The sequence below is a fragment of the Sarcophilus harrisii genome, chromosome X (genome assembly GCF_902635505.1).
Source record: "Sarcophilus harrisii chromosome X, mSarHar1.11, whole genome shotgun sequence".
Classification (NCBI taxonomy): domain Eukaryota; kingdom Metazoa; phylum Chordata; class Mammalia; order Dasyuromorphia; family Dasyuridae; genus Sarcophilus; species Sarcophilus harrisii.
This window is the reverse complement of record NC_045432.1, coordinates 66,775,916-66,803,149: the sequence shown is the minus strand read 5'-3', so window position 1 is coordinate 66,803,149 and position 27,234 is coordinate 66,775,916. Positions and strand designations below refer to the sequence as shown.

The following is a 27,234-nucleotide window of genomic DNA, read 5'->3' as shown; positions in this document are numbered from 1 at the left end:
TATGCTTGTTGCCATACTCTAAATTCCCATATCGATATTAGACATCCATGATCTATTGACATACATATATATATATATATATGTACAAGTGTGTCTACATATACATATACATACACAGTTACTTCTTTGGTTAGGACATTAGCACTCTTTGCATTTGAAATCATTATGTATATTTCTATAATTAATGACCTTTGTCAATTACAGTTGTCTATGTATAATTGTATTAAAATTCAAATGCTGTGGGGTTTGGGGGAGGAATTATGGATGTGAGTTTACCATTTCTAAATTCAGCTTAAGCAATTAGAGTATAATAGCTATATTTCTGGATACTTTATTATTTTATTAAATAGTATTTTATTCCCCGCCCCCAGTTACATGTCAAGGAAATTTTTAGTATTCATTTTTGCACGATTTTAAGTTGTGAAATTTTCTCCTTCAAAGATGGTAGCCAGTTTGATACAGCTTATAAATGTGCTATCATATAAAGCATATTTCCATATTAGTTACAGTTGTGAAAGAAAAAAAAAACAGATCAAAAGGACAAAAAAGGAGAAAGAATAAAGTAAGTGCAAAAATATGCTTTGATTTGGATTCAGAGTCTATTAGTTCTTTATCTGTTATGGACAGCATTTTCCTTCATGAGCACTTTGTACTTGGCTTGGATCATTGTGTTGACTAGCTGCATTTTTGACATTTTGAAGCTACTGCTAATAGGGTCCCAAGAGAAGTGACTGAGGATACTTTGGGATCAGAAATGCAAAGGCCTGAAAAAGTTCATTTGGTTTCATTAAAGGTCACTACCTAGATAGATATCCCTTTCTCTGGCATTTCCTTCCTGGGGAGTTGAAGAGGGAATGTCCAAACTAAGGAAATATTAAGGAAGCACCTAGTTTCTTATTATGAGTTAAGATCATGAAGCTTAAATGAATCACCCTCTTGGGGATTTTTGAAGTTAGGAAGTAAAGTCCTTTCCAATGGGGATTGTTTCATTACTCAGTGTCTGGCACATGACAGACTGACTGAATGACTGAAGAAACTAGCAGATGTGCTCCTGAAGCTAGTCCCAGTGCTCCTGAATGATTATGGAGAAAAGAAGAGGTACCCCAGGATCAGAGAATGGTAAATGTCTGCAAACCGTGAACTGGAATAGGAATAAATATCAAGCTTTACAATTGGATTCACAAATCAAATTCACAAATATAAAATTGAAGAAGACTGAAAGCTTACTACTGTGAGAGGCCACAGATGGGGTTTTAATCCAGATGAATATAGATAACCACCTGCTGGATGTGTTGTAGAAAGGATTTTTGGTTGGGCAGAGGTTGGACTAGATAGACTCTGAGAGTCTGATTCCTAAGGCTGAACCATGACTATGCTACACATTCCACGTGGGACCTTCTTCTTGGCTATGACTGTATGCAGCATAATTAATGGTGTCCCACACAATTTCTTTTCTCTGTCTCTTTCTATCATATTTCTCTGTAACAAGTTAGCTGTAGGACATTCAAAAGACACTAGTTAGCCTTTAAATATATGACCCCTACTGTGCTTATCCACAAGCTATTAGGATAGCGAGTTACATTATTCATCTCGCTCCAAAGGATGCATTCTTTAGGTGAAACTATTACAACTGGACTAATCTTGCAAATTGCCACTGCTTGACTCGAATATGTAAAAAAGGTTAGCCAAGTCTTTCAAAACAGGCAATTGGTGACACCAGTCTCAGATGGTCTTCAAAAAGGCCGACACTTTGCAGAGAAGCACGATATCCTCACTGATCATTATAGTCTTCCCAATTTTTCTGGCTAATTAGATTAAAGCTAGAGGATCAATCAACTTGTACTACATTGGAAAGATTAATTACTCCAGCTCCATGTGAATTAATTATTAGTGTTCAACCACAGAGCTAAGCAAAACTAATGTAAGGGCAGAGAGAAAAGGGGCAGATAGACAGATATGCTAGCCTAGGTCACATTTCAAAATCAATACTTATCATCAGTTGCAAATGACTAATGATACAGTCTTTCATTTAGGTCTTAAATACGGTTCTTGGGTAACCTTACTGGTAGAGGAAATCTCTCTTTTGAAGCTACCTTAGAGATACACATTTGGAATCAGAAGAGGGAAGGAAAAGATTAATAAATACCTCTTGAAAAGGGGTAAAAAGTTGCTCATCAGCATCAATTATATTGTTCTGATGTGATAGCTGCTAGCCAGCTGTAGCATTTTTAGAGAAGATAACCATGTACAATATTGAGGTTTTGAAAAATGCAGATATGACAAGAGTCTTTAATGGCCTTTCATTTTCAGGGGATTTCTCTGAAATAAGATATCTATATTTGGTAAACAAAAGGCCAGGATAAGTCCCACTCGAGTCTGCTCTTCTCTTCCCTTTCCCTTCACAATGCTTCCCAATGAACACAATGCTTCTTCATGACCTGCCAAGAGTCTCTTAACACAACAAATTGGAATGAATTAATGAATCCTAGAGAAATTAAGTGGTAAACCCCTTCTCTCTACTTGATGATACAGAGATGGTAGGATAAGGAGAAAAAGCACCAGATGTGGAGTTAAAGGACATCCACTCCTCTGCTAATGTCTGAATAACTTTAAGCAAGTCACAGCTCTTCCCCGGGCCTTAGTTTTCCTCATCCATAACATGAGTGTATTGGATCTCTAAGGTCCTTTTCAGTTTTAACATGTCTGATGCCATTATAGGGGATTACCTTATATAATAATAAAAATACCTAACATTTTTGGTTGTTTTTATTGGGGCTACCATTTTATCAGTATGGGTCACTCCCAGTTAAGACACTCTCTCTACTTAGGCAGATCAGCATTTTTTTCCTGCCATGGATAGAAATCCAGAAAATTTCTGAGGGCTCACAGAATTTAACTGGCATGTCCAGGGTGACACAGACAGTCAGTTCTAGAAGTAGTGTTGGATGGGGTAGAAATGACAAATATAGCACTCTGTCTACTCTATCATGATACTCACCATGACACTTCTATGTGCATATGTATCTGCTACATGAATCTCAGAACATCGTTGGCTCAAATGCCCAATAATGTCTAAACTTTCTGGATTACAATGAGAGAATAATCTCAAGGTGGGCTAGGAAAAACCATCTTTCTAAATCCATCTTTAAATAAAAACATTAAGTGTGAATTGTATCACACTAGAATTTTCCTCTACCACTGCAAACTAGCATATTCTCTGCAATCTTCTCATCGATTTGTGAGATGACATTGAGAAATTAAGTGACCTACATCAGAAGTAGGACTGGAATCCTGTCTGGTTTTCCATCTAATCCATGCTGCTGTTCTTTATGATTCCTTCCATAAATATTTGGCTATATGTAAGCCCAGCTCTGGTTTGATTTGAATGTTGTGCAAATGCCTTAATGATATCTCTCTGTGATAGTTCCACTTCTAAATGATAGTTTCTCCTGTGACTGTCTTTGAAAGGTCCTTGTTAAATATCAAATGTTCTACCTGAGTGAAGCAACATACTAACTTATGGGCACCCATTAATGATGCCTTAGTATGAGTTGATTTATCATGTTAGCTAATCTTATAGAATAGGACCTAGACAGAATAAATGGTTTGTAGTTAGGTATTTCAATAGGAGCTGGGTAGCAAGAAGGAAGGTCCAGACCTGGGCAGGGCATGGGGAGAAGTACTCAAACATGGAGAGTCAGGAGAGGTATGGAACAAAAGGAGGGCTTTGGTTATTACAGGACAAGTTGGGGGAGGAGGGCACATACAAATGTCTCCTGCTGTGCAGATCTAGAGCCAGCTCTGATCATATAGATCTAAATAACTGTCTGTGACTATCGATACCAGAAACTAGAGTCATCCAGTTGACTAATGTACCAATTATCTAAGCATCCAGAAAGACCGGCTCATGGTATTCAGAGTATGTACTTCCATTTTAGGAAATGAAAGACAAATTTGACCTACAGCTGTACTATTTATTTTTATGCAAACATAAAGTGGGGGGGAGGAACTGATATCTCCTGTACAGAGATTATAAGACAGGAATTTTGACAGTTTCATTTCACGTTATAGAGGAAGATATCTTTGGCAAAATGCACTGGAGTACAGATCACAGAACTTCTTTTATCTAGTTAGGAGTTTAACAAACCAGGTTCTTATTTTTAAAAAGTAACATTTCTAAATCCCTCTGGCAACTTTAAAAAATTATTCATAAAAAGTTGTGTTGACACCTAAATCTGTGAGCTCACAAGAAGGCAATTTTCAGTACAATGTACTATTACGGGCAATTCATTAGCAGGGGAAAAAAAAACAGATTGAGGATGTGATACATTTCAAAATATGAAAATGGAGCTGCATAATTTAGTTCAATTGCTCCAGGACAGCATTAACTGCCTCTAACAGTTTACATTCCCATTTGTGGTGCCATTGACTAAGAGCACACAGCTTACTGGCATCTGCTCCCAGCCACAAATAAGGGTGGTTAGTGCCCCAGCAAGTTTTCTTTCAGAATAAAAGAATCTTAGTCCTCATTCCTAGCAAAAGGAGATTAAATCTGGGATAATCTCAATCATGATTATTTTCTACTGTTGAACAACATCAACAACATCAATAAAAGTCTTGGGCTGATATCTCAAGTATATGTGTTCCTTGGGATGCATATAACCAGAACACAGCAGAGATGAAATGGGGTCATGCAATTAAAAAGCTTCCTTGGACAAGCTTCAATAATACTTTTTATGTTGTTCATTTTTTTTGTCATGTGATAATGAGCTTCCAAAGTAGTAAACAAAAATGGTATGTTTTTAGTTTTTATCTAAAAACTATTATTCCTGTTCATTTGACTTTAATCTTCTAAGCATTTTAGACCCCAGCTTCTTAAAATGTGGGTTGAGACCCCATATGGATCTCATAACTGAAGGGGGGCTAATAAAATTATGATTTATCATAAGTAAATGTTTGATTTGTGTATCTATTGTATAATAATGTGTAATGTATATGTGTACCTACACACCTGGAATCATAAAGACTGTTGGGTGAAAAGGGGTTGTGAGACAAAAAAGTTTAAGAAGACCCACTTCAGATGATGAAACTGAAAAGTTTACTAAATACTGAATAATTACTTTAAGTAATTATCATAGCTCACGTGAACCTGTCTATTCCCTTTGGATAATTTTTTCTTTTGATAAGGTTAGCAAAATGCCAAATGGCAATAACTGTATTATTTTTTTCTTATAATTATTTTGTGGAACCAGTTGGTTTACATAGTAGAATGTCATTCACAAAAAAAAAATACTAATTTGCAATTTGTGTTCAATTAGGACTAATATTAACCTTTATATTTTCTTCTGGAGAAAAATAATTCCTGAGAAACAAATTCAATTGTGATTGGTGTGCAAATAGCTTATTCAACAAAACACTTTCAACTCCCATACCTCTATTTTTAATATACAATTATTACTTTAATTATAAATGATTCTAATAGTTTGTTAAGGCAGAGGCTCAAAGGGAGGGGCCAATCCTTCAGGATCATTTGTTAAATCACTTATTTTCACACATACTGAGGGTAATCAAAACTGACTTTCTTTTAAAAGATTTTATGATGCAAATTTTTCAAAAATACTCAATGACCTCGCTCCCTTGCCCTAAATCCTAATTAGGAAATCTGACCATGTCACTGTCCCCCTCACTGGCCCTTTTTCATTGGAGAAGGCTTTTTAGGTGAAATCATCTCTTCATTTTCATGGTATTAGATCTCTCCTTGGGGATTCTACATTGTAGCTTAGACCTTATCCAAATGATCCTTAGTATCTGATAGATGGTAAAATGGTATGGTGATCATACATAGAAGATGGATCTCATATATGGTACTAAAGAAAGCTGCATCTCTGTTTTTTGGTTGAAAGGATGATGACAGAAAGATAAAAATGATGCAAGTTATATGGTACAAAGTAACAAAGATGATTTACTCTTCAATATTTGAAATAATAAACTGGTATGCAACTCATTCTGAAATCAGATCTCAAACAACTGTATTCTATTTATAGTACTCTTTTTCATTGCACTATTTGACATATAGGCTAAGAAAGTTTCCTTCTTGATGTCTATTGAAGAAAATTCTGATTTCCAGAAGAGATGTTAACTGAGTATCAAGCAGGAAAAGGTACAGATAATTGGGATTGTCTGAACTTCATTCTCTAAAAGCATCTGATAACCATTTAGTACCTCTGCAAGTGCAATGCTACAGTGATGATATCCAGATGGCAAGTAGTCCTTTGTCATGTTTATATAATCTATATTTTGTTAGGTTTCAAAAACAAAATATACAGAGTAGATGGTAGAGTAACTGCTTTGAATCAAACATAGGTGCTTGATTTAGTTGTTCAAGCATGTCACGTCTACTCATTTCAGTCCTCTGCTTTAAATATTTGTTGAGGAGGCCCAACAGTTATAACTTGCGTGTGCATGCCTTGAACAGGTTCTGTATTATTGGCATGGCACTGTGTGTACTGATGGTATTCTAGAAATATTTGACAGCCATACTAGTGGGAAGAATAAAGCAATGTCACTACTAGTCTATAAACAGACATCAATTATGAAGGTAAAAATGTATTTTGGGGAAAAAAAAACATCTTCAGAAATAAAAAAAAAATCCTCTTACCAACTCTGTATTTTCTAAAACGTTATCCTGAGCCACAACAACTTGGTATGTAATTTCCTCCCTGAAATTTTGTTATGCATCTCATGATCATGTTTTAAGGTTCTTAAAATGTTCACAACCTTTTCAACCCAGCGATCCTAATACTAGCTGAATGTCAAGACAGAAAGAAAAGTCCCATATATCGCTGAACTATTAAGAGCACTATTTGTAATGGGAGAAAGCTGGAGACAAATTGTATGCCCAAAGATGGGAAATCACTGAAAAATTATGGTATATGAATATAACGGAATGATACTATGCCATGAGAAATGCTCAACATGAAAAAAATTGGAGAAGCATTGAAAAAACTACACGAACTGCTACAAAACAAAAAAAAAGGAATATGCAAAATAACTACAGTAATATAAATGAAGGCAGCACTATGAGACAACACAAATATCAGATTTGATATTCATTCGGAAGTCTGATCTTCAAACACATTTCCTTTCTATTCCTTCCTTTTCCATAGCCTTCATGCCAGCCTATGTGCAGACCAAATCTGAGCATATTTTTAAGCAGCAAGATAGCACAAGGTATGCATTTATAGACAGTCATAAATATTCTCCAAAGCACCAAAAAGGGAATTGTTTTATGGTACTTGGTTCTGTCTCATCATCACCATAAAATAAAAAGTCATTCAAAAGAAAGATGACTGCCTAAGTCTGACTGGTATATGAAGGATTTGAAGTATGTCAATCAATGGATTTTAAAATATTTCTAAAATATTTTAAATCTAAAAAATTTCATCAAATTTTACTATAAGGTTTACCATGTATAGCTACAATTTAAATATAAATAAGTTCAAGAAGGCATTATAATTTTGCTTTGAAATCAAAATTTGCATCCTACTTTTTTTCTAGTATGTACAAATGTAGCATATTAGTTGTCATTGGTCCTTTGAAGTATTCTCAAATTATGATCCTCAAATATACATCACTGGTAATAGTTTAGGATCATTAGATTAATTAAAAAGCCCCACAAGTTGACTATGAATTTTTTAAACCCAGGGCAAGTACCACATACAAACAATGCCCAGGATGAGAATCACCCAAAGACCTTTCAGTGAGGGGCTATCGAGCACAGATGGGCAAGGGTGTGAATGGATCAGTATTTACCCCAGCCTGCCATCTGATAGCTTCATATTTTAACTAAGTATCCTTGTTAATACAGACCAAAACTCTGTTGGTTCTATGCAGTCACTGCCATGGACCCCTAAGTGCAGTGTTCTGGGACAAAGCTCTAGCCAGGGGTGCTCAAACTACAACCCGCGGGCCAGATGTGGCAGCTGGGGACGATTATCCCCCTCACCCAGGGCTATGAAGTTTCTTTATTTAAAGGCCCACAAAACAAAGTTTTTGTTTTTATTCTAGTCCGGTCCTCCAACAGTCTGAGGGACAGTGAACTGGCCCCCTATTTAAAAAGTTTGAGGACCCCTGCAGATGGTCTGTGGCATTTATCTAGTAAAGCTAAGACCCCCAAACTACACTGAACTCATTGGTTTGGTTTGGTTCCCATATTTGTTTCTTTAATGAACATAAGGGAGGTATTTTTTTTAAATCACAGTGATATTCTGAAAGATGCATAATTATCATTCATCAGCATTATCATTATCATCAGCATTATATTTTTGCTTTTTACCTGTGTCTTCCTCTCATTCAAATGGTTAACTTGCAGTGAGTCTACAATTCTCCACATTTTAACATTCTGACTGGAAAATTGTACATCTTAGAAACATAAAATCACTTACCAGTTTCAGGGTCAGAGTTACCGTCTCCTTCGGTACGGTTGCTGTGTGTAGTAGTTGTGTGTTCGTAATATTCTCTCCGGGCGTAGCCAGGCCTGGCACTAGCAGTGGCACCGGCTTCTGCCTCAAAAGGACTGTTGTTCTCGTGGAAGCTTTCTGGAAGGTGGAAAGTGACACGACGCTGAGCCTACAAGGAAGAGAGAAAATGATATAGTTTTAACAGTGATCTTAAAAATTGCTCAATGCATCCAATTTAGAAAATGTATCATTTCAGATATCTGGTGAAGACAGATTAACATTATGTGCAGTTTCAGGATTTTATGGACAGGCAACTCTGTGTTCAAACCTGTCTAACCTGATAGCAGAGCTGTCCCTATTTTCCAAATGCTCAAACTCTGATATATGAAAACCATTTGGTCCTACAGAGAAATGCTGTCAGCCTTCACTGACAAGTGATGGTTTCTATAGATTAGCTTTGGGATATCCATCAACTTAGGGAAATGAATTTATTAAGTTACTTTTCAAAAATACTTTAATATTTTGTTTATAAATTGCTCCAGCTATTTAAGGCACAGGGTAGCATCTGAACCATAACACTCTGCAAAGTTAAAACATCAGAATTAACAAAAAACAATATATCAGCTATCAGAGGAGTGGGAATTAAAATCGCAGATTCCTCCTTAACTACGGTACTGTCAGAACTTTGTTCTTTGCTAGAAGCCAACTACTGGACCTCGTACAACGGGGACCTATAAAGAAAAATTATTTAAGAAGATACAGTTGTATATCGCAGAAACTCAGACCACTACATGCCAAACCCTAATTCTCAACTAAATGGGCACTCTCATTTGTGTATGGGGGCCAAGCACAGCAGGAGGAATTTAAATTGAATCCATCGGCCTGATATTTCACTACTTAAAAGTGAGCCTCATTCTGTAAGATTGCTGCTTAAGCATCAATAGTTTTTCCAAACCAACAAAGAAAAGGACCTGCGACTTTTGTTAATATATGGGACTCCTGGTAATGGAGTCATTCTCCATCAATGCAAATTGCAAATCCTCTCTGACTCACCAAATAAGTCACAGGATATTATTCTATTTTCATGCCTTTGTACAGGCTGTCCCCCATGTCTGCTTATTTCCACCTACGAAAGCCTTTTCCTAATTGATTATTATTCAGTTAAATTATAGGGTGTAAACTTCTGTTTGCAAATTTATGTCCCTGAAGTAGAAAACAAGCTCCTTTAGGGCAGTGGATGTTGTTTGTTTGTTTCAGTGATCTAAGTTCCTAGCACAGTGTCTTAAACAAAGTAAGTGGTTTTGGCATTGGATTGGAGTGGCTTTTGGCACACAGAGGTTGAATGACTTTCCCGTGATCACACACCTGTATGTGTCAGAAGCAGGATGTAATGACAGATCTTCCTGACTCCAATGTCTGTCTTTTATCCTCCATACAACACTGCTTCTCAGCAGCTATTATTATGTCCCCTGATTCAAATATGAGTTCTTTAAGAACAGGGAACTTGATTTTCTTCATGTACTATCAGTACTTAGCAAGATGTTTGGCACACAGTAGGTGCTGAATAAATATTTTTCCATTCAATTCCATCTTCTACGGGCTCACTGAAAGTATATTCAGGACAATTTTTAATAGTAAACAGGATGGTAGGAATCTTATATTTTTCATTCTGTTCCACCATGGTTTCGAATTTAGGGGCTAGGTCTCTGCCTGCTCAAAGGAAGGTTTGTCTTGAAGTTAGTTAAATCAACTTTTCCTTTTTTGAAAAATGAAATATTTGATTGGATAATCTTTAAGATACATTCTAACTTCACAATTCCAGGAATTCTTGCAAACGCTTTGGAGATAGTTTTCAAATATTGCAAAGATGAATGAAGACCTTTGCATATGTAATCTAGACATCCTCTGACTACATCGTTCTCTTTTATAACTGTGTTTCGTTTGATTAAAACACAGGAGTTTAAGTGTAAAAGTTAGTCTTCCCAGAAAGAGGAAGACATTCAAAAGTAACACTTAGAAAGCAATGTTCCATTATAAATATATGCCCTCACATTTTTATGTCTTTTACACTTTTTTCCTCAAGAAGATATTCTGGAGATTTTAAGGTTAAGTAACTTTCTGTAATCCTCTCTCTCTCTGTCTCTCTCTCTCTCTTTCTCATACTTGATTTGCCCTTTCACTTTTTTATTAGTCAAGAAAGTGTATTGTTCTGCATCGATATCTAAGACTACATGTTCTTTTCCTCATGATTCTTTACCTGGACAGTCAGGACAATCACATTATTTCTCTTGGTCAAACATAAATGGGAGAACTCCGTGATTTCTCCATTTGTATTCATAGCCAGGGCTTCTAAGGGACCACAGCAATTATCTACTTCAATCTCTTGACATATGAGGAAACTGAGACCCAGAGAAAGTGCCTAGACTAGGGTCACATGGCTATGTAGTTAAAAATCTGGAATAGGAAGTGAGATCTCCTGGTTCCCAATCTTGTATTCTTTCCAATGTAACATAGTAAGGAGTTCTCATTTCTTAATTGAGGTGCCCCAACTCTGTATCCCCAGAGGCTGAAAGGATTTCTGTCCATGGTACTGATTTAAATTCCTGGTAGAGTCAGACCTAGGCATAATATACAGGGAATGCATGTATATGTGTGTGGAGTAGTGAGAAATGGTTTATGATACAACTTTTTGTAAATTGACACCATGACTATTCATTTCTTAATGGTATTTTTTTCTTTAAAAAAACTAGGTGTCAGGGCCCAAACAAACATTTTTGTTTGCATCTGCCATGCTCTGCAGATAGTTTGATGCATCTTTTTTCCACTTAGTTTTCCCATGACAAAGTGAAAGTATCTTTTGCTCCATGACGGTGCCAAAGGGCTCCGGCTCAGATCCCCTATTTCCAGGAGTAGCAGTAAGGTTGACCATCACTTTTTCTTTTGCAAATCTGAGGATGGTAGGTAGTTTGTTAATGTGCACGGCTAACAATGCTTGGTTCCCATTGTATAAGGAGCTTAGAGAAGGCATCAAGAGGTTTGGCTTCAGACTTTATGATATGTAAAGAAATGGGCCTTTTTTTCTTTCTGTGTGAATCTACGTAGGTGCAGGTGATACAAGAATAGTTCTCTTATAGTGCTACTTGTTTAAAAGGAACACTCGATACTTCTTTCCAAAGGATAAAAACTTCAATATTAACCAGAGTGGTCCTTTTCACGAGCCTTTCCTTTGAATACAACACAAGGAGCTGGCCTCTAAGTGAAATGTGTGTTCCCGAATGGGTCAGGACCATCCATACAATAACTGCACTCTGAAGGTCTCAGCTCAATCTACTCTCAGCTACACACGGAGGCCAATGATGCTAGAATCACCAGACCACTAGCAAAGGCTTTAGTCAGGAATATTTGGTTCCTTAAGTACTTGACTTTGATAAAGCACCCAATTCTACTCAGCGATGATATCAGTTTAAAATAAGCTGAAAAACAGTACAGAGACAAATGGAATATTTTCAGGCTAAGACCCCAGAACAGTAGTGTGTTTGGGGAAGAGGCTGAAAAAGAGAGCAATGGCAAGATAAAGATCAAAATCAAAATCCATGTTTGCATTTTGCTTATGAGACAAAAAAATTTTAATTCTAAAACACTCTAACTGACCACCTCAATATACCCAGACAACATGCTGTTAAGATTAGGATTATCATTCTCCATTAGACACTGAAGTATTTGGGGGCTACTCCAGATTTTTATAAAGTTGAATGTGTAAATTTTCACAAGCAGTATTTGATGGTAATGGGTTTTATGAGGACAACTTGGAGCTGGAATGCTTAGCAAAGAAGGACCTATTATTACCAACTAGGGATCTTATATTTTTTTAGGAACTGTCAGTCAAATTTTCTAATGTGTAAGGATCAAGAACAGCTAAATTGAGAAAAACTAAAAATGCTTTCTTTCCATGTGGAATTTGTTTTTCCACACTTTTATCTACTCCAGAAAGAGTTCTCGGCATACTCACTGGGGTGCCAAGGCAGGAACACAGAAATACCTGGGTGCAAATTCCTGCCATTTGTTAAAGAACACATTACTGAGCAAGCTAACTCAAATTTTATGAGTCTCAAGGAGCTTTCTGTTGATTCTTTTTTCTTTATTAAAGATTTTTATTTTTCAAACCATATGTGTGAACAATTCTTCACCATTAACCCTTGCAAGACCCTGTGTTCTAATTTTCCCCTCCTTCCCCCACGCCCTCCCCTAGAAGGCAAGTAGTCCAATACATGTTAAACGTGGTTTTCTATTGATTCTTAAACTGGCTATCACCTGTAACAGTCATAGGTAAAACCACAGATTTGAAATGAATTCGGTTATATGCTCACTATACTTTCCCTTTCCTTGAATTTCTGCTCCTATCCTTCCTTATACCCTTTCTCTTGCACAAACATATACATAGCATGAGATGGATGATGGAGAAGAATCACTTCTACTATCAGTTGAAAAAGCTCAAAAAAGGTATTCAGACTCTATTACCAGATCTTTACTTTTTGGAGAAGTCATCTGAAAGGTACTAGGAAACCCAGTTCCAATAAAGTATATTAAAATGGATGCCACCGGTTTGATAGGTTTACAAAGACAGGGTGATGATCACAAAATTTGCATAGAATTAATATGAAATTTGAAAATTGATCAATTCTTTCTCCCTCAGAACCTCCTTTTCACCTCTAGGCTAATAGATGTCAATCTGTTCAAAGCTGATTTTCCTGTTTCATGAATAAAAAGTCACAGTCTTAACTTGTGATAAGTTCAATCCTTTTTGTCATGCAAAAAACCCATGCATGTTCTTAATATTTTCCCAGTGACTTCAATGATCATTTTTCATACTTGCAAACCTTGTACAAAGCATAGCAGTATTTAAAATGCCTAAAATGTAATTTAGCACTAGAAAGTAATTTCTTGAATGCTAAATATCTAAATCATAGTTAATGTATACATTTTAAAGTTTAATATATGTAAAATAAGTCACATTGGCATAAGATTAAGTCACAAGGGCTTCTGCCAAAAGGCAGAAATTAATAAGTATTTTATGTATTCAAACATAGCTAACACAAAGGGTTGACATTTAAAGAAAAATCAATATTTAGTATGTATTTGCATCATTTCTACTTTTTCTTCTTCTCCTTAAAATACATACAACTGAAGCATCACCACAGAGAAAATTGTCATGGAACAAATCTTAAAGCTATAGTTTAACATTTAATATTTAGTAATAAAGTCATACTTCAAAACAAAATGTAAATGTCCAGTGGGTAGGGAATAAGATTGTAGCCACATTGGACATATGGCAAAATAGCTAAAATTAATTTTTTTGCCATTTCATGTTGCGGGGGGGGGGGGCTTCTCCCATATTATTATTTATCTATGTATTATTTAACTTCTCACTGTCCCAGGCAAATCTTTAAGACTATAAGCTGTAGGACAATTGTTCAACTACATTGGTAGAAGAATTTTTCTTACTGGGAATTCCCTACATAGATAAAATCTTAGGATTCTATTGTCCTGCAAAAAGAAGACTAATTTTAAATCATCCATTTAATATAGTAGAACTTTCTTGTTCAATGTTTTCCTACAAGGAGCAAAATATTACTTTGTCTTAGAATATACACACATACATTTTTTTCTACAAAAATTTCTTGGAAAAAAATCTCACAGCACTGCAAAAATAAACAGCTAAAAATCAAGTGATCTCAATGCCACATCATCAATATATCCATCAAGATAAATAAAAAATAAGTAATAGAGTTGAATAGATTATTAAACTAATTAGATCTAATAGTTACTTAGAGCAAACTCAATGGGTAAAATGAAGAATATATATATTAGTGACAAGAAGACATGAAAAAAATCTAAAGGAACATATAGGCAAGGAAAAAGTTACAGTTCATATGGATGTATGAATCCATACACACATGTACTTGAAAAGTTTCTGGTTCATAAAATAGTTTTGGCTGTGCCGCGTTCCCTTTTTTGATTTTGCATAGGTCTTTCCATGATTGCAGAATTCCTATTTATAATTATCTAGAGTACCATAGAATTCAATTTCATTAATACAACATAATTTATTCAGCTTTCCTTAACTATTAGAGAAAGGCTGAATAAATAAAATGTGTCCTATTTTTTGTTGTTACAAATAGAACAGAACTCTAAATATTTTTATATAAGTAATTTTTAAAAAAGATTTTATGAACTTTTTTTTTGGCTGAGGCAATTAGAGTTAAGTGACTTGCCCAGTATCACACAGTTCAAAAGTATTAAGTGTCTGAGACCAGATTTGAACTCAGGTCCTCCTGATTTCAGGGCGGTGCTCTATCTGCTACACCACCTAGCTGCCCCAATTTTATGATATTTTGAGGATAATGTACTAGCAATGGAATGGCTAGATTAGAAGATATCTCAGTGTACATTACCATATTTATCTCCAAACTATTAGAACTGGTTTATAGGTGTGATAATAATGCATTTCCCATAATCCCACCAGCACAGTATTTCTTTCTTTCTTTTTTTTTTTTTTTTTGCAATTTTTGTCATTTTAGGGCAGCAGTTCTTAACCATTTTTCTATGTATCAAGAACCCTTTTGGCAGCCTGGCGAAACCTAGGAACCCCTTCTCAGAATGATATTCTTAAATACATAACAAAATACTTAGGATTAAAAAAGAAACAAATTATATTGAAATAATTATCAAAATGTTAAAAACTAAACAATTTCACCAGACTCCAGATTAAATGCACCTCTGTTCTAGTGCATATAATGTAGGACCTTGATATTTTATTGATTTGAACGCCTATGATTATTATGGAATTTGAATATCTTTTCATGTGCTCATTAACTCCTTTTGTAACTGTCAATTAATATCTTTTAGCCATTGCTCAATTGCAAAGTATGTATAGTCTTAGAGATATTGCTCAGTCCCTTATTAATTCTACATGTCAGTTTGATATTCTACTTTCCTACATATGTTCTCTTTTAATTTTGCCAATAATTTATTCAATTTTCCTCATAAAGATGCCCTTCTCCTCCACTGATAAGAGATCTATTCCTTTCTCTTCAAATTTGATGATGATTTAAAAGTTAGACTGCTGATCTTGTCAGAATTTATGATGGGGGATTCTTTTAATTCCAGATAATTTACTGGTTTCTAACTAGAAGGAACTTCTCACTCCAATTAAAGGATGTTAGTTCTGCTCCTTTTAATTGAAGGTTTTTAATCTAGGACCCACATACAGATTTCAGGATATTTATGAATTTGGTTGGGAAAAGAAAAATTGAAACTTTATTTTCACTCATGTCTAACTGAAAGTTCACATTTTCTTCTATTATGAATGTAGGCTATATAGGACTGCTTGCCATCTAGGGGAAGGGGTGGAGGGAGGGAGGGGAAAAATCAGAACAGAAGTAAGTGCAAGGGAAAATGTTGCAAAAAATTACCCTGACATGGGTTCTGTCAATAAAAAGTTATAACACTATGAATGTAGGTAACAGACATGATTGTGAGGAGCCCACTGTCTTCACTAGACCACCAAAGAGGTTCATGACAAAAAGTTTAAGAGATTTTGCTCCAAGAAATTGTGATATCTTCTTTGGATATCTCCTATTGTGGCTGAGGACCCTGAAATCTACTAATGCTAACTGGCATACCTAAGTTTACCCAGGGAGTTTCTGACAAAGTCAGGGGTTTAAGTCTAGCCCCTTCTATAATTGTACCTACAGCCTTCTTCTTAGTGAATGACAGTGCTTGTCGATTTAGATATCTCTGGGTGAAAGTTTAAAAAACTCTCATCTGTAATCAATAATTTAACTATTGACCCAAAGTCAGATATTTGCAAAAAATATAAACTCAAAATGATCATTTGTCACAATAGTAATGCTTTTTGCCTGTTCAGCTTAATTTTAGATGAATGACTCATCACGTGAATTAAAGAATGAGTTTATGAATAGCAATAACAACCACAACAACAACTTGGATGTAGATAACGGCTAAGAATTTGATCCATATGAACTGCTTTGTTTAACACTCCAGATTTCCTATGTTATTCTTTAAAAAGGAAGAGACTTTGACCATATTAAGACTATTAGTGAAGAAGCTCAGAATTTCTTTGGACTTCATTAAATTTACATACTTCTTTTAGAGCAACCTCCTCTACTTTCTTAGCCTACAGATAAATATTTGTTACCTCCAACTGGAGAGCTATTGCTCACAAAGCTCTTGAAATAAGAAATTGTTAGCTCATTCTGTAAGAGTAATATATCTGCATATAGACAGGGCATCCTTTATGAAGGACATCATGAGATTGTGCCTTGAAAGGGAAATACAATATATAGAAGTCCAATGCTCTTTGTGATCAAGTCCACACCAATGGACTCAAAAGACATTAGCCCTACCATCTCTTACTCCATTTATCTGCACACATGCGCTCATGATGATGTTGTTGCATGTGCTAATGAAGATGAAATATTGACTCCCTTCAGTACCCCTTCCCAGAGGATTTGTGCTGACAAATCCCGAACCTATGGATAGCAAAGGCGAGTTCTTTTTTTTTTTTTTTTTAATCAAGTGCAGGTCTACAAAACAAAGAAACAAAAAACCTTCCAGGAGAGAGAGACTCCAGGAGAGAGAAGACTTTATTCAGAAGCTCTGTAAGTCCCTAAGCTTCAAGATAGCTTCATTAGAGTTCTGTGATAATACTATGAACCAAGTGTGACACCTCAAGTTCTAATGTTGGAAGCCATCTAAACTCCAACTTCAATGGCACTAACAGATTTTCTGCTTTAAGGAATAGACTTCTAGAGTAGAAGAGATCTAACAGGACACTGTGAGGTATGAGGCTCTATTTGCTTAGCTCAAAACAAGGTTCCTATCTAGAATGTAACTGTTGATTTTATGTTTTCCCAATAGGCTCTTGCAGATTTGTTCCCTCTTGAATTTACTAATGTTAAAATAAATGACCATCATACTCCATCTAGGAGAAAAAGTCATGTTCAGGCCTTGCTAAGTAGGGATGCACTTTTTCATGAAGTTCTGAGAGAAAGACTTATTCCTTGTTTTCCTTCTCTTGGTATGTGGTATTAGGTGTTGGTCAATGCCTAGTTTCTGCCACACTATTTTCTAATTTTCCCAGCAATTTTTGTGAAACAGTGAGTGCTTCTCCCAGAAGTTGGAGTCTTTTGGTTTACAAACTTTCTTAAAGTTCTGAAAGGGATTTGCTGATAGCCCATGAAAAAAAGATATCAAAATATCTTTGGTAGAGGTGACAAATTAGATTAACTGAAGCTTAGTTTAAGATGACATGGCAAGTTGTAGCCATACAGGAAGGCTGGGCCAGAAGGTAAACTCAACATCTGACACTAGAACAAACTGGAAACCCCAATTCTTAAATTATATAAAATTTCTTAGGGTCCCTGCCTTTCCAGGACACCTGCCTTTCCAGGGCACCAAGATCAATTATGATTTCATAGGATCATCAACGTGATATTCTGTGGCAAGGAAGTGAGGATAATAGTGGGAAAAGGTGCTTTTATGTGACAATGCACTAGAAGGAAGGAAAGAAAGAAGGATAGAAGGAAGGAAAGGAAGAAGGGAGGGAGGGGAGGAAGAAAGGAGGGACAGAAGAAATGACAAAAGGAAAAGAAAGAGGAGAGGAAGAGAGGGAGAAGAGTAAAGAAAACAAAAAAGAGATCCCATCATAACAAATAAACATGCTTTATATGCCAGGCAAGGAAAAAAGATTTTATTCCTGATATGTAGAGGTGGGGCAAGAAGCATGATTCAGTATTTTTACTCATCTATAGATTATCATAGAAATAAAATAAAGGCTTTACATTTTTTCACAAGAAAATCTGTTTAAAGGACTTTAATGAGAGAATCCTGTCAAACAATTACCTTTAAATAAAACTTTTTCAGACATTTCCCTAGATGCACTAGATTGGCCCAGATATACTCAAGTTATGAGGCAAGGTTTCAGGAGAATGGGAACTTTAAGTGTGTGACTATAAGAAACGATTGGCAAAACAGCATCTCTGATGCCCATTTTCCTTAGCACTAATTCAAATGTTTCAAAAATTAGCAGGTACTCCAGAGTGTTGTTTCAGACTCCTAAACATGTGTCTGCTGTTGTTTCAACATCAATCTCTAAAAACCTTCAGCTAATCAAGACTTTGCCTTCCCTCAGCGATGCTTGGGAACCAGCCAACTTCACATCCTTGTCACTTTCTTGCTCAATTGGAATATAGCGTAAAAGAATTAATTCAGCTCTGTGGTTAAAAGATTACTAAAGGATAAGTTCTGCTCAAAAGCTTTGGGGAAAATCTATGAAGTGTTAAATCTAGGCATGTTGTTTAGGTTGCATTAGATTACTTTTCATGCTACTATGAAGTAGCCCATGGCTAACCTGGTGAAAGGTTTTTGTGAGAAATTTACACCTCAAATCAAAAAAAGATCAAACAGCTTAGTGGTTAAGTCTAAAACCGGAAGCAAGATAGGAAGGGTTATGGCAGCATCAGACTAAAGACAATTACTAGGATTCTAATCACATAGCTAATTAAAAATAAATATCCGATTTAAAAAAACAGAGATGTGCTTTCTTCTTTGTATATAGTTTCATTTGGGGGAACATTTTTCCTAGAAACTGTTGAGTATTTTCTGTGTAATATTTGTAATCTTTGTAATGACACTGGCCTTGTTCAAAATAAAGTAATCTAAAGAGACAGTGTGTGCTATGACATGGCATATGAAGAAAATGCTGTGTAGAGGGTCAGACCGCTTAATTTCTCTTGGTTATACACTCAGTGCTTCAAATAAGAAACAACAAAGTTATTGCTTAACTTAAGCATTTTATCAAGTAAAGAGACTTAAAAGATAGTTTCCTGAATGTTGGTGTCCCCCATGAGAGAAATAAAAAGCAGTGACTATGCTTTCATTATTTAATGAAAATAAATTATTAACTAGCTCCTCATTGACATACAAAATATTAACAGCAGTACCGTTTTAAAGTATATACTTATCAAAATGAACAACTAAATCTGGGGGTAAATTAATTTTAAGGCAAAATTTGGCCATCTTTTATGTGTTCGATTACCTTCAATTTCTAACGTGTTTAACTTTTAATGTTTGAGTTCTATGATAACGTTACCTTCTTGCCTCTGCAATATTCATCTTACCATTAATCACAATTTGTATCAAATATGTCCTTGCATGCAAGAATCTTAAAGTTTAACATCAATGCAAATAATTACATTTCATAATGTAAGGAAGAAGGTATGATTCCACATGCTTTATATGTAGGGGACTGAAAGCCCAAAGGAATATGAATGGTCATTCACGAAAAGATCTGTGCTCCTGATTCCATAGTTAATTCTCCCTCCACTTCAACTAAACCTATTAGTGCAGAATGACTGGGCACAAGGATCAGTCACACACCTTGAATGAGTTTTAATAAAGATAAAGAAGCACCAAAGAAAAGTAGAATACAACTTCACCAACCACAAAATGCCAAATTGCTTTATCTGACAAGCGACTGTAAAATTAATCACTCAACAAGCATCTGATAAGTGGTTATTATATGCTAGTCAATACAAAGAAAAGCAAAAAAAAATAGTTCCTGCTCTCAAGGAGATTACATTCTAATGGTGGAAATAGCAGGTACATAACAAAATAAATACACAGTAAATGAAAGGTAACTTAAAAGTGAAGGTATTTGGGGAAAGGGGGAAGTAAATCTTTCTTGTACAAAGTGGCGTTTGAGACTGGCCTTGAAGGAAGCCAAGGAAACTAAGAGGCCTAAGTGAGGAGTGAATAATTAAGCTAACTATCACTCACATACTTAATATTCTGATAACCTATCACATTCATGGGAACATTGCAAGGTCACTTTTAAAATGAAAAAAAAAATGTACAAGAAGAGAGGGCTAGGATGGTAAAGGAATTACAGGTCATGTTATGTGAAGAGCAGGTGAAGAACTTGGGATAGTCGTGAGAAGTCTCCAAGAGACTCAAGGAAGACACGATAATGATCATGTGACAGGAATTGGACGTGTGCACCTGACTCATGAGGGCAGAATGAGAATCAATGGGGAGAAACTGCTAAGAAACAAAATGATAATAACCTCCCACCAATTATAACTATCCCAAGGTGGAATGGCTCTCTATCCTCTCCACTCAAAGACATAAGCATGCATATGTGGGCACACACATGCACCCCCATGAGTGTGCACACATGTGCACCCCCATGAGTGTGTACATAGACACATAGAGATATCTGCAAGGCAAGCACATGGGGCATATGACTGCTTTTTAAGTACATTGTTTTTGGAATTCTTGATCAAGTACAGATAGACTACCTAGCCTCTGAGGGGGGCTTCAAATTTGGAGAGTTTGTGATTCTGTATAATATCCATTTAAAAACAAGTTTTGTAGCATATCGTTGGGAGGGATGGGAGAAAGACAAGGTAACACTTCTCTGGTCTAGAAAAGTGGAGAGGTAGCCAACCATAAACTTTGAAAACATTTGATTTTGTTTCATAGGACATTTTGACTACACTTGGGTACCCATTCATATCACCCAAAAAAATTCCTTATATGAAACAGTTTTTCAATCTGACACTTTCATTTTAATATGGAAATAAGCAAATAATCTACAGATTTCCATCTCTTAAAATAGCAGACCAGCTGTGTATTCACAAGTGTTAAAGGCAAAATTTTGGAGCTTAGCAAAATCATATTTGGGGATTTGTGTGCATCTTTTAAGTGACTGTAGCTGATGGGAATTCACTTGAAGTCTAAATTCAATAACTTTTCTTATCTTTCTCCCCTTCCTTCCTTATCTTTAAATGAATTGTTTAAACTATTTTAGTGACATTTGGAATTTAAATGAATTCTTTCTAAAGATAGGCAAATTCAATAACATAATTGAGAATGAGGAGATAATATATTAAGGCTGATTCAAAACAAACAATTTATTTTGTTAAAATTAGCCAAATATTTCAAAAAGATCATACCGATTAAAATAAAAATAATCCCTGTTGTCTCTATTTATATAAGTAACCTAAGATTTGGTAAAATTATTAATAAATAAGATTATGAAAAATGATGCTATTTTATAAGCCAATGTCATTTCTTACTTTTTAGAATTCCATTTCTAGGAGTTATGCCAAATGAGTCATTAAAATTGATATGTCACAATATCCTGCTGACAATGAAACAAGGCATTTTACAAAGTGACAAAATCATAACACATATACACTATTTTAGTCACAAGTGTTTGTCAAAATTGGCATGTTTCATTGCAATGTACTTTTTACCAAATTGCCCTACTTCCATATATCAGCTTCATTGTCAATTTAAAGATAATGAGACTTTTAAAAGCACCATCTATGACAGTGATCCTACACTTGACTTATTTTACAGTCCGAGTATTCTCCTCCTGATACGGTGGATGAATTTCCTCAGGCCCATTCCAACAAGTAGAGAGAATCTCTGATTTTAAAGGGACCTTCCACAAGACCACCTACGCCGATTTATAATCATACAAGAGTCCCTCATATGAGAGCTACACAAGTGGTCATCCAATTTTCAACTGAATACATCTAATGAGAAAACACCCACAATCTCCCATGGAAGCCCATTCTACTTTTAAGTAACTCAAAATCTTAGGAAATAGAAATATGACAAAATCTACAGAATTGGTCTTCTTAATTCTGCCCTATGGGATCAAGAAAAAAAAAAGTCTATTTCTGCATAATAGTTTTTCCAATACAATATCCCTAGTTCCTTGGACCACTTCTCATATTACATGGTATTAAGGCACATAAAATATTCTGATAGTCCTCTAGATGGCTCTCCAGCTTATTAATGATGCTATAATAAAATGTGACACCCAAGAACCTCATTCTTCCTAGAAAAAGGAACTCTAAGTGACAAGTCAGAAGATTTCATTATTGCAAATCTCTATGTATTAGTAAGATATTCCTTACATTAAGTTGAAATCATTTCAGTAGAATTTATATACGTTGCTTTTAGTCTTGTTTTCTGGGCCCATAGTATCAAAGAATGGCAGGGAAAATAAAGGAATTGGATCAAGTTGGAAAATTTTTCAGAAGTTCAAAAAAATTATTAGGGAACAACATCTTTAATTCCTTATTTAAATTAGGCTCTTTACTTTCACTTAACTAGTTACATTTTATTATATAAATATATATATATACATATATGTAATATAACTTAAATTTTCTATGCCTCAGTTTTTCCATCTATATAAGTGAACTATGACTAACACATTTTAGTATCTTTTATAAGATATACTACTAACTTTTAAAATTTTCTGGGAAAAAAAGATGCTCTAAAATATAATATAGTGATAAAAACCGTTTTTCAAATTTCAGATTAACAAAAATGCCTGTAGAATCTCCTATCAAAACCCTGAAAAATATTTATTATTATTATTTAGTCATTCCGGTTGTGTCTGATTCTTTGGGACCCCAATTGGGGTTTTCCTAGCAAAGCTACTCTTTCCCAGTTCATTAAACATGAGAAAACTGAGGCAAGCAGGGTTAAATGACTGGTCCAGAGTCACACAGCTAGATCTTCCTGACTCTGAATTCTGTCCACTGTGCCCCTACCTATCCCAGAAAAAAACATGTAGCCATATAATTTCTTGAAAACAAAATTCTTACAAGTGATCCTAAATATAAGTAGGATTGAATAACATTGCCTGTGTGCATGCATGCATGTATGCATGTATTCATGCATTTATATGTACAAATAAACTATAATGCAGAACAGCAACTCAAATGGTAACTTCCCTGCCAAAGGTGAAAAATCAGTCAGAGATATCTTGATATTATTTGTAAGGGGACACTACCTAAAGAATTCAGGGTGGGAGAGGGTACTGACAATAATTTAATTAGAAGTTTAATTAGAAAGCTAAACAAAATTGAAAGAAAAAAGTCAGCTATACTTTAGTTTGCTTCTAAGTTTAGCCTTAGGAAAATTACGTGTAGCTAAGGAAGACACCTTTTTTAAAGTTTTTATTTTTTCATTTGGAGTTTTTTAACTATCCAACTTACTTATTTTTCAGTGATCGAAAAAACATCCTACAGATTTAAAAAGTAATAATGGTACAATTTCTAAATCTGAGGTTCCAGACAATGGGACTGGAGGGACCGGGATGACTGGAAACTAGTCTTTTAGTGAGTGAGATGAAATCGACATTGACGCTTGAATACTATTGTGTGTTTAAACATGGAGTTAATTCAAAGAAATATCACCCTCCAGATTTTGTTTTAAATACATAGACTTGTTTTGAAAGAAGAGAGATAATTATGCTTATAAATGAATCCCATTTAACATCTACTTTTGATAAACTGTTGGGAAAATATAACAAATGGTACATTTCACTTAATTTTAACTTCACTAAAGGAAAACCTGCATTATATTTGATATTATCACCTTAAAATTCATATGGTGTCTCTGTTAGCAGAAGGAATCTGCTGTTTTTTTAGTCAGAAATTCAATGCAGTCTTCAAAATGTATATTTATCTCTCAGAAGCCATGTTGGTGGGTGTGTTTAGGAGGAAAATAATCAGAAAATCCATGTGACTGATTTGATACTAAATTTGATGATGTAAGATATGAAAATTCACTTCAAAAAAAAGTTGATGAGGAGGTTGGAGGCTTGACACAAATTTGCACTAGACTGTTCTGGGTTTTTACTTATTTTTGATTTAGAGATATGCCAGAGAAGTTCTTCTGTTTCTTGGCCAGAGCATCCAAAAGTAAATTAGAGTTCATTGTGGAATTACATTGTTAGTTGATTGGAAAAGTTCAGCATCAAACTCCACCATGATTATGAAACTATTTTAAAATATCCACTATCTAGAAATGAAATATCTACTCTTAAACTGATGAAACTTAATATGAAACCTAATAGTTATTCTTTTACTGTTGTTGATTCTTTTCAGTCGTGACTGATTCTTCTTGACTCCATTTGGACTTTTCTTGGCAAAGATACTAGAGTGGTTGCCCATTTCCTTCTACAGCTCATGTTACAGATGAGGAAACTGAGGCAAACAGGGTAAAGTGACTTGCCTGAGGTCACACAGCTAATAAGTATCTGAAGCCAGATTTGAACTCAGGAAGATGTCTTCCTGACTTCAGATCCCACACTTGATTCACTGCAGGATCACCTAGCTGCCTGTAGATATTCCCTCTCCCCCCCCCCCATCTAATTCAGAAATTGTTAAATAACTACTGTAGTCTAGAGGAATCAGATTATATGGATGTTATATTCATATGACCTAAATAATTCTCCTTTTTCAAATTCCTTTCGGAACGACATATGCCTAGTATATATCATTCTCCCCCCTAGAAATCCATATTTCTGTGCATAAAAAATTGCTAAAGCATTAGAAAAACTGAAAATTATCTACGTATCCATGTGCTTTTGGTATTTTAACAAAACAGCAGAAAGAGTTCTGGACTTGGAGGTATAAGATTCTTGGTTTATACCTGACAGAAGCTGTATGATCATGGACAAGCCACTTTATCACATTGAGCCTCAGTTTTCCCCTACATATAATGGGAATAATAATAGAGTGTCAAGAGGATTCACTGAAAGAATGTCTGTGAATTGTTTTTTATGTAAACCTTAAATAGCTATGTAGAGAGCCGCTATTATCAATCATAAGAAAGAGGAACTGTGACATTCCCTGTCGTTCCCAACTAAAACAGATGAATAAAATCTCACTATAGTTGATGACATCTGAAGTTTATTTATTGACTTGGGGGGAATATCATAGATAGTTAATCCTACTCAGATAAAAAAAATACTGGCAGCTCCCTCACCAAAACACATGTATTCCTTGTGTAATTATCTTTTAAAATGAAGTAAATATTCAAGGCATCAGACCTCTGTCCTGTAAATGTTACCTTCAGTTCCTGACTTCTTTATTTAACTACTTTGGGGACTTTATTACTACAAACCTCTTGCAGAGAGCCCCATTAAAATGACAAATATGTAAACAGGATTAGAGTATTTCTCTAAAATTAAAGGTAAATATACTGAAAACTATAAAGAAACCAAAAATATTAAATAAATTCTTGAGAAACATTTTGGAAATGAATCTCCATAAAAGAAAGTGGTTCTCTTATAATAACACATTTAGGAATTTTAAGGGAAATTAAAAATCAAGTAAGATACCTTCAGCCCTCTCAGAAGATACAAACAAGTCTTACTAGAACAAGACGGGGAAGAGAAGGTATAAGGGAATAAGTATTTATTAAGCAATTACTATGGTGTGCAAGGCATTTTTAAAATGTTATTTCATTTTCCCCTCACAATAAAACTACCAGGCAGGTGCTATTATTATACCTATTTTAAAGTTGAGGAAACTGAGGCAAATAGAGGTTAAGTTATTTGCCAGAATCATACGAATACTAGGAAGTACTCGGGGCCACATTTGAACTGAGGATTTCCTGACTCCAAAGCCTAATGTTCTGGGCAATGCTCAATCTAACCACTTCAAGAGACCCAAGCTAGTCTTGACTAAAGAAATCTTTGCAAATCAAGAAATATCTGAGTAGGGAATAAATTACAGAATACAGTGATCTTGGGAATTAGATCCACCTAAGAAATCCTTCCTCTAAGGGAATTCTAATACCCCTAGGTTTTGTTTCTACTGCTACCACATATTAAACAGGATTTGCATTCTATCATCAAGCTGATATTCTTCATCTTGAAGAAAATTAAATTCTCTAACAGTGTTGTAACAGTCCCCAGAAAGCCATAAGTGAAAAAAGTTACTGTGCTGGTTCCCAATTGCCATTGCTCTTTTAGCGCTAAATCATGGTCCATCAAAGTGAACAATATGCCTAGTTAGAAAAATTTTTTAAGAGTAGGTATAATTGTGGAGTACTGGGTAGATCATCTGGAGCAGGGCTTTTAAAACATTTTCTATTTGTGACCCCTTTTCGTGAAAGAAATTTGTATGTGACCCTGGGCATATTGGTATATAAAATAGATATACAAATAAACCATTTATTGATAATAAGTCATAATTTTGTGACCCCCCCATTGAGTTATGAGACTCCACATGGGGTCATGAGCCACAGTTTAAGAAGCTGGGCTTTAGGGGTATTTATGGAAGGAATGTGGAGCAATTTAGGGGAGAGGTTGGACAAGTTCCTGCCTTTACTCTGTCATCTTGGCTCTGCCCCCCTTTCCTTCTTTTAAAAAATAATTTAGAAAATGTAGTTTTTACATCTCTCTGGAGAACTTGAAATACTATTTTCTCATTTGGAATTATTACCTTTCCTAGACATCTTGGTAATAACTTTATTATCAGGCATTTAAACTCTTCCTTTCCCAAGAGGATTTTTGTAACTACTTTAGGTGAGATTAGTTAATGATTTTATTACCAATGTGTTATTTCAGTGATTCAAAAGGCCCCATGTTAAGACTATTTCATTCACAAACTTGTATATTTAAGGGGCTTTGCAATGCCACAAAATTTCATTTCAAAAAGCTAACAATTAATGAAATAAATTATAGAACTAAAATTCTAGTCCTTCACAGAGGAGGAAACAAATTATAAGAAGTCAGGATCCAAAAAGGGACTGATAAAGACCTGAAGATGGTGTGTGTGTGTGTGTGTGTGTGTGTGCGCGCGTGGGCGCGTGCACGCACAGGCATTATTTTGACTACATTATCATTTAAAAGGTTTCTTTGGAGCTCCCTAAC

At 35.2% G+C, this 27,234-nt stretch overlaps 1 protein-coding gene across 9 annotated transcripts in view; it reads right to left on the bottom strand.

Moving 5' to 3' along the window:
- Positions 1–27,234, bottom strand: part of LOC100919025 (protocadherin-11 X-linked) — a 559,214-nt gene that overhangs the window by 190,999 nt on the left and 340,981 nt on the right. For all 9 annotated transcript variants that reach the window (XM_031944703.1, XM_031944704.1, XM_031944705.1 and 6 more), the window contains one exon: positions 8,445–8,628. In XM_031944703.1, the coding sequence (XP_031800563.1) occupies positions 8,445–8,628 (184 nt within the window). The remainder of the gene's footprint in view (positions 1–8,444; positions 8,629–27,234) is intronic.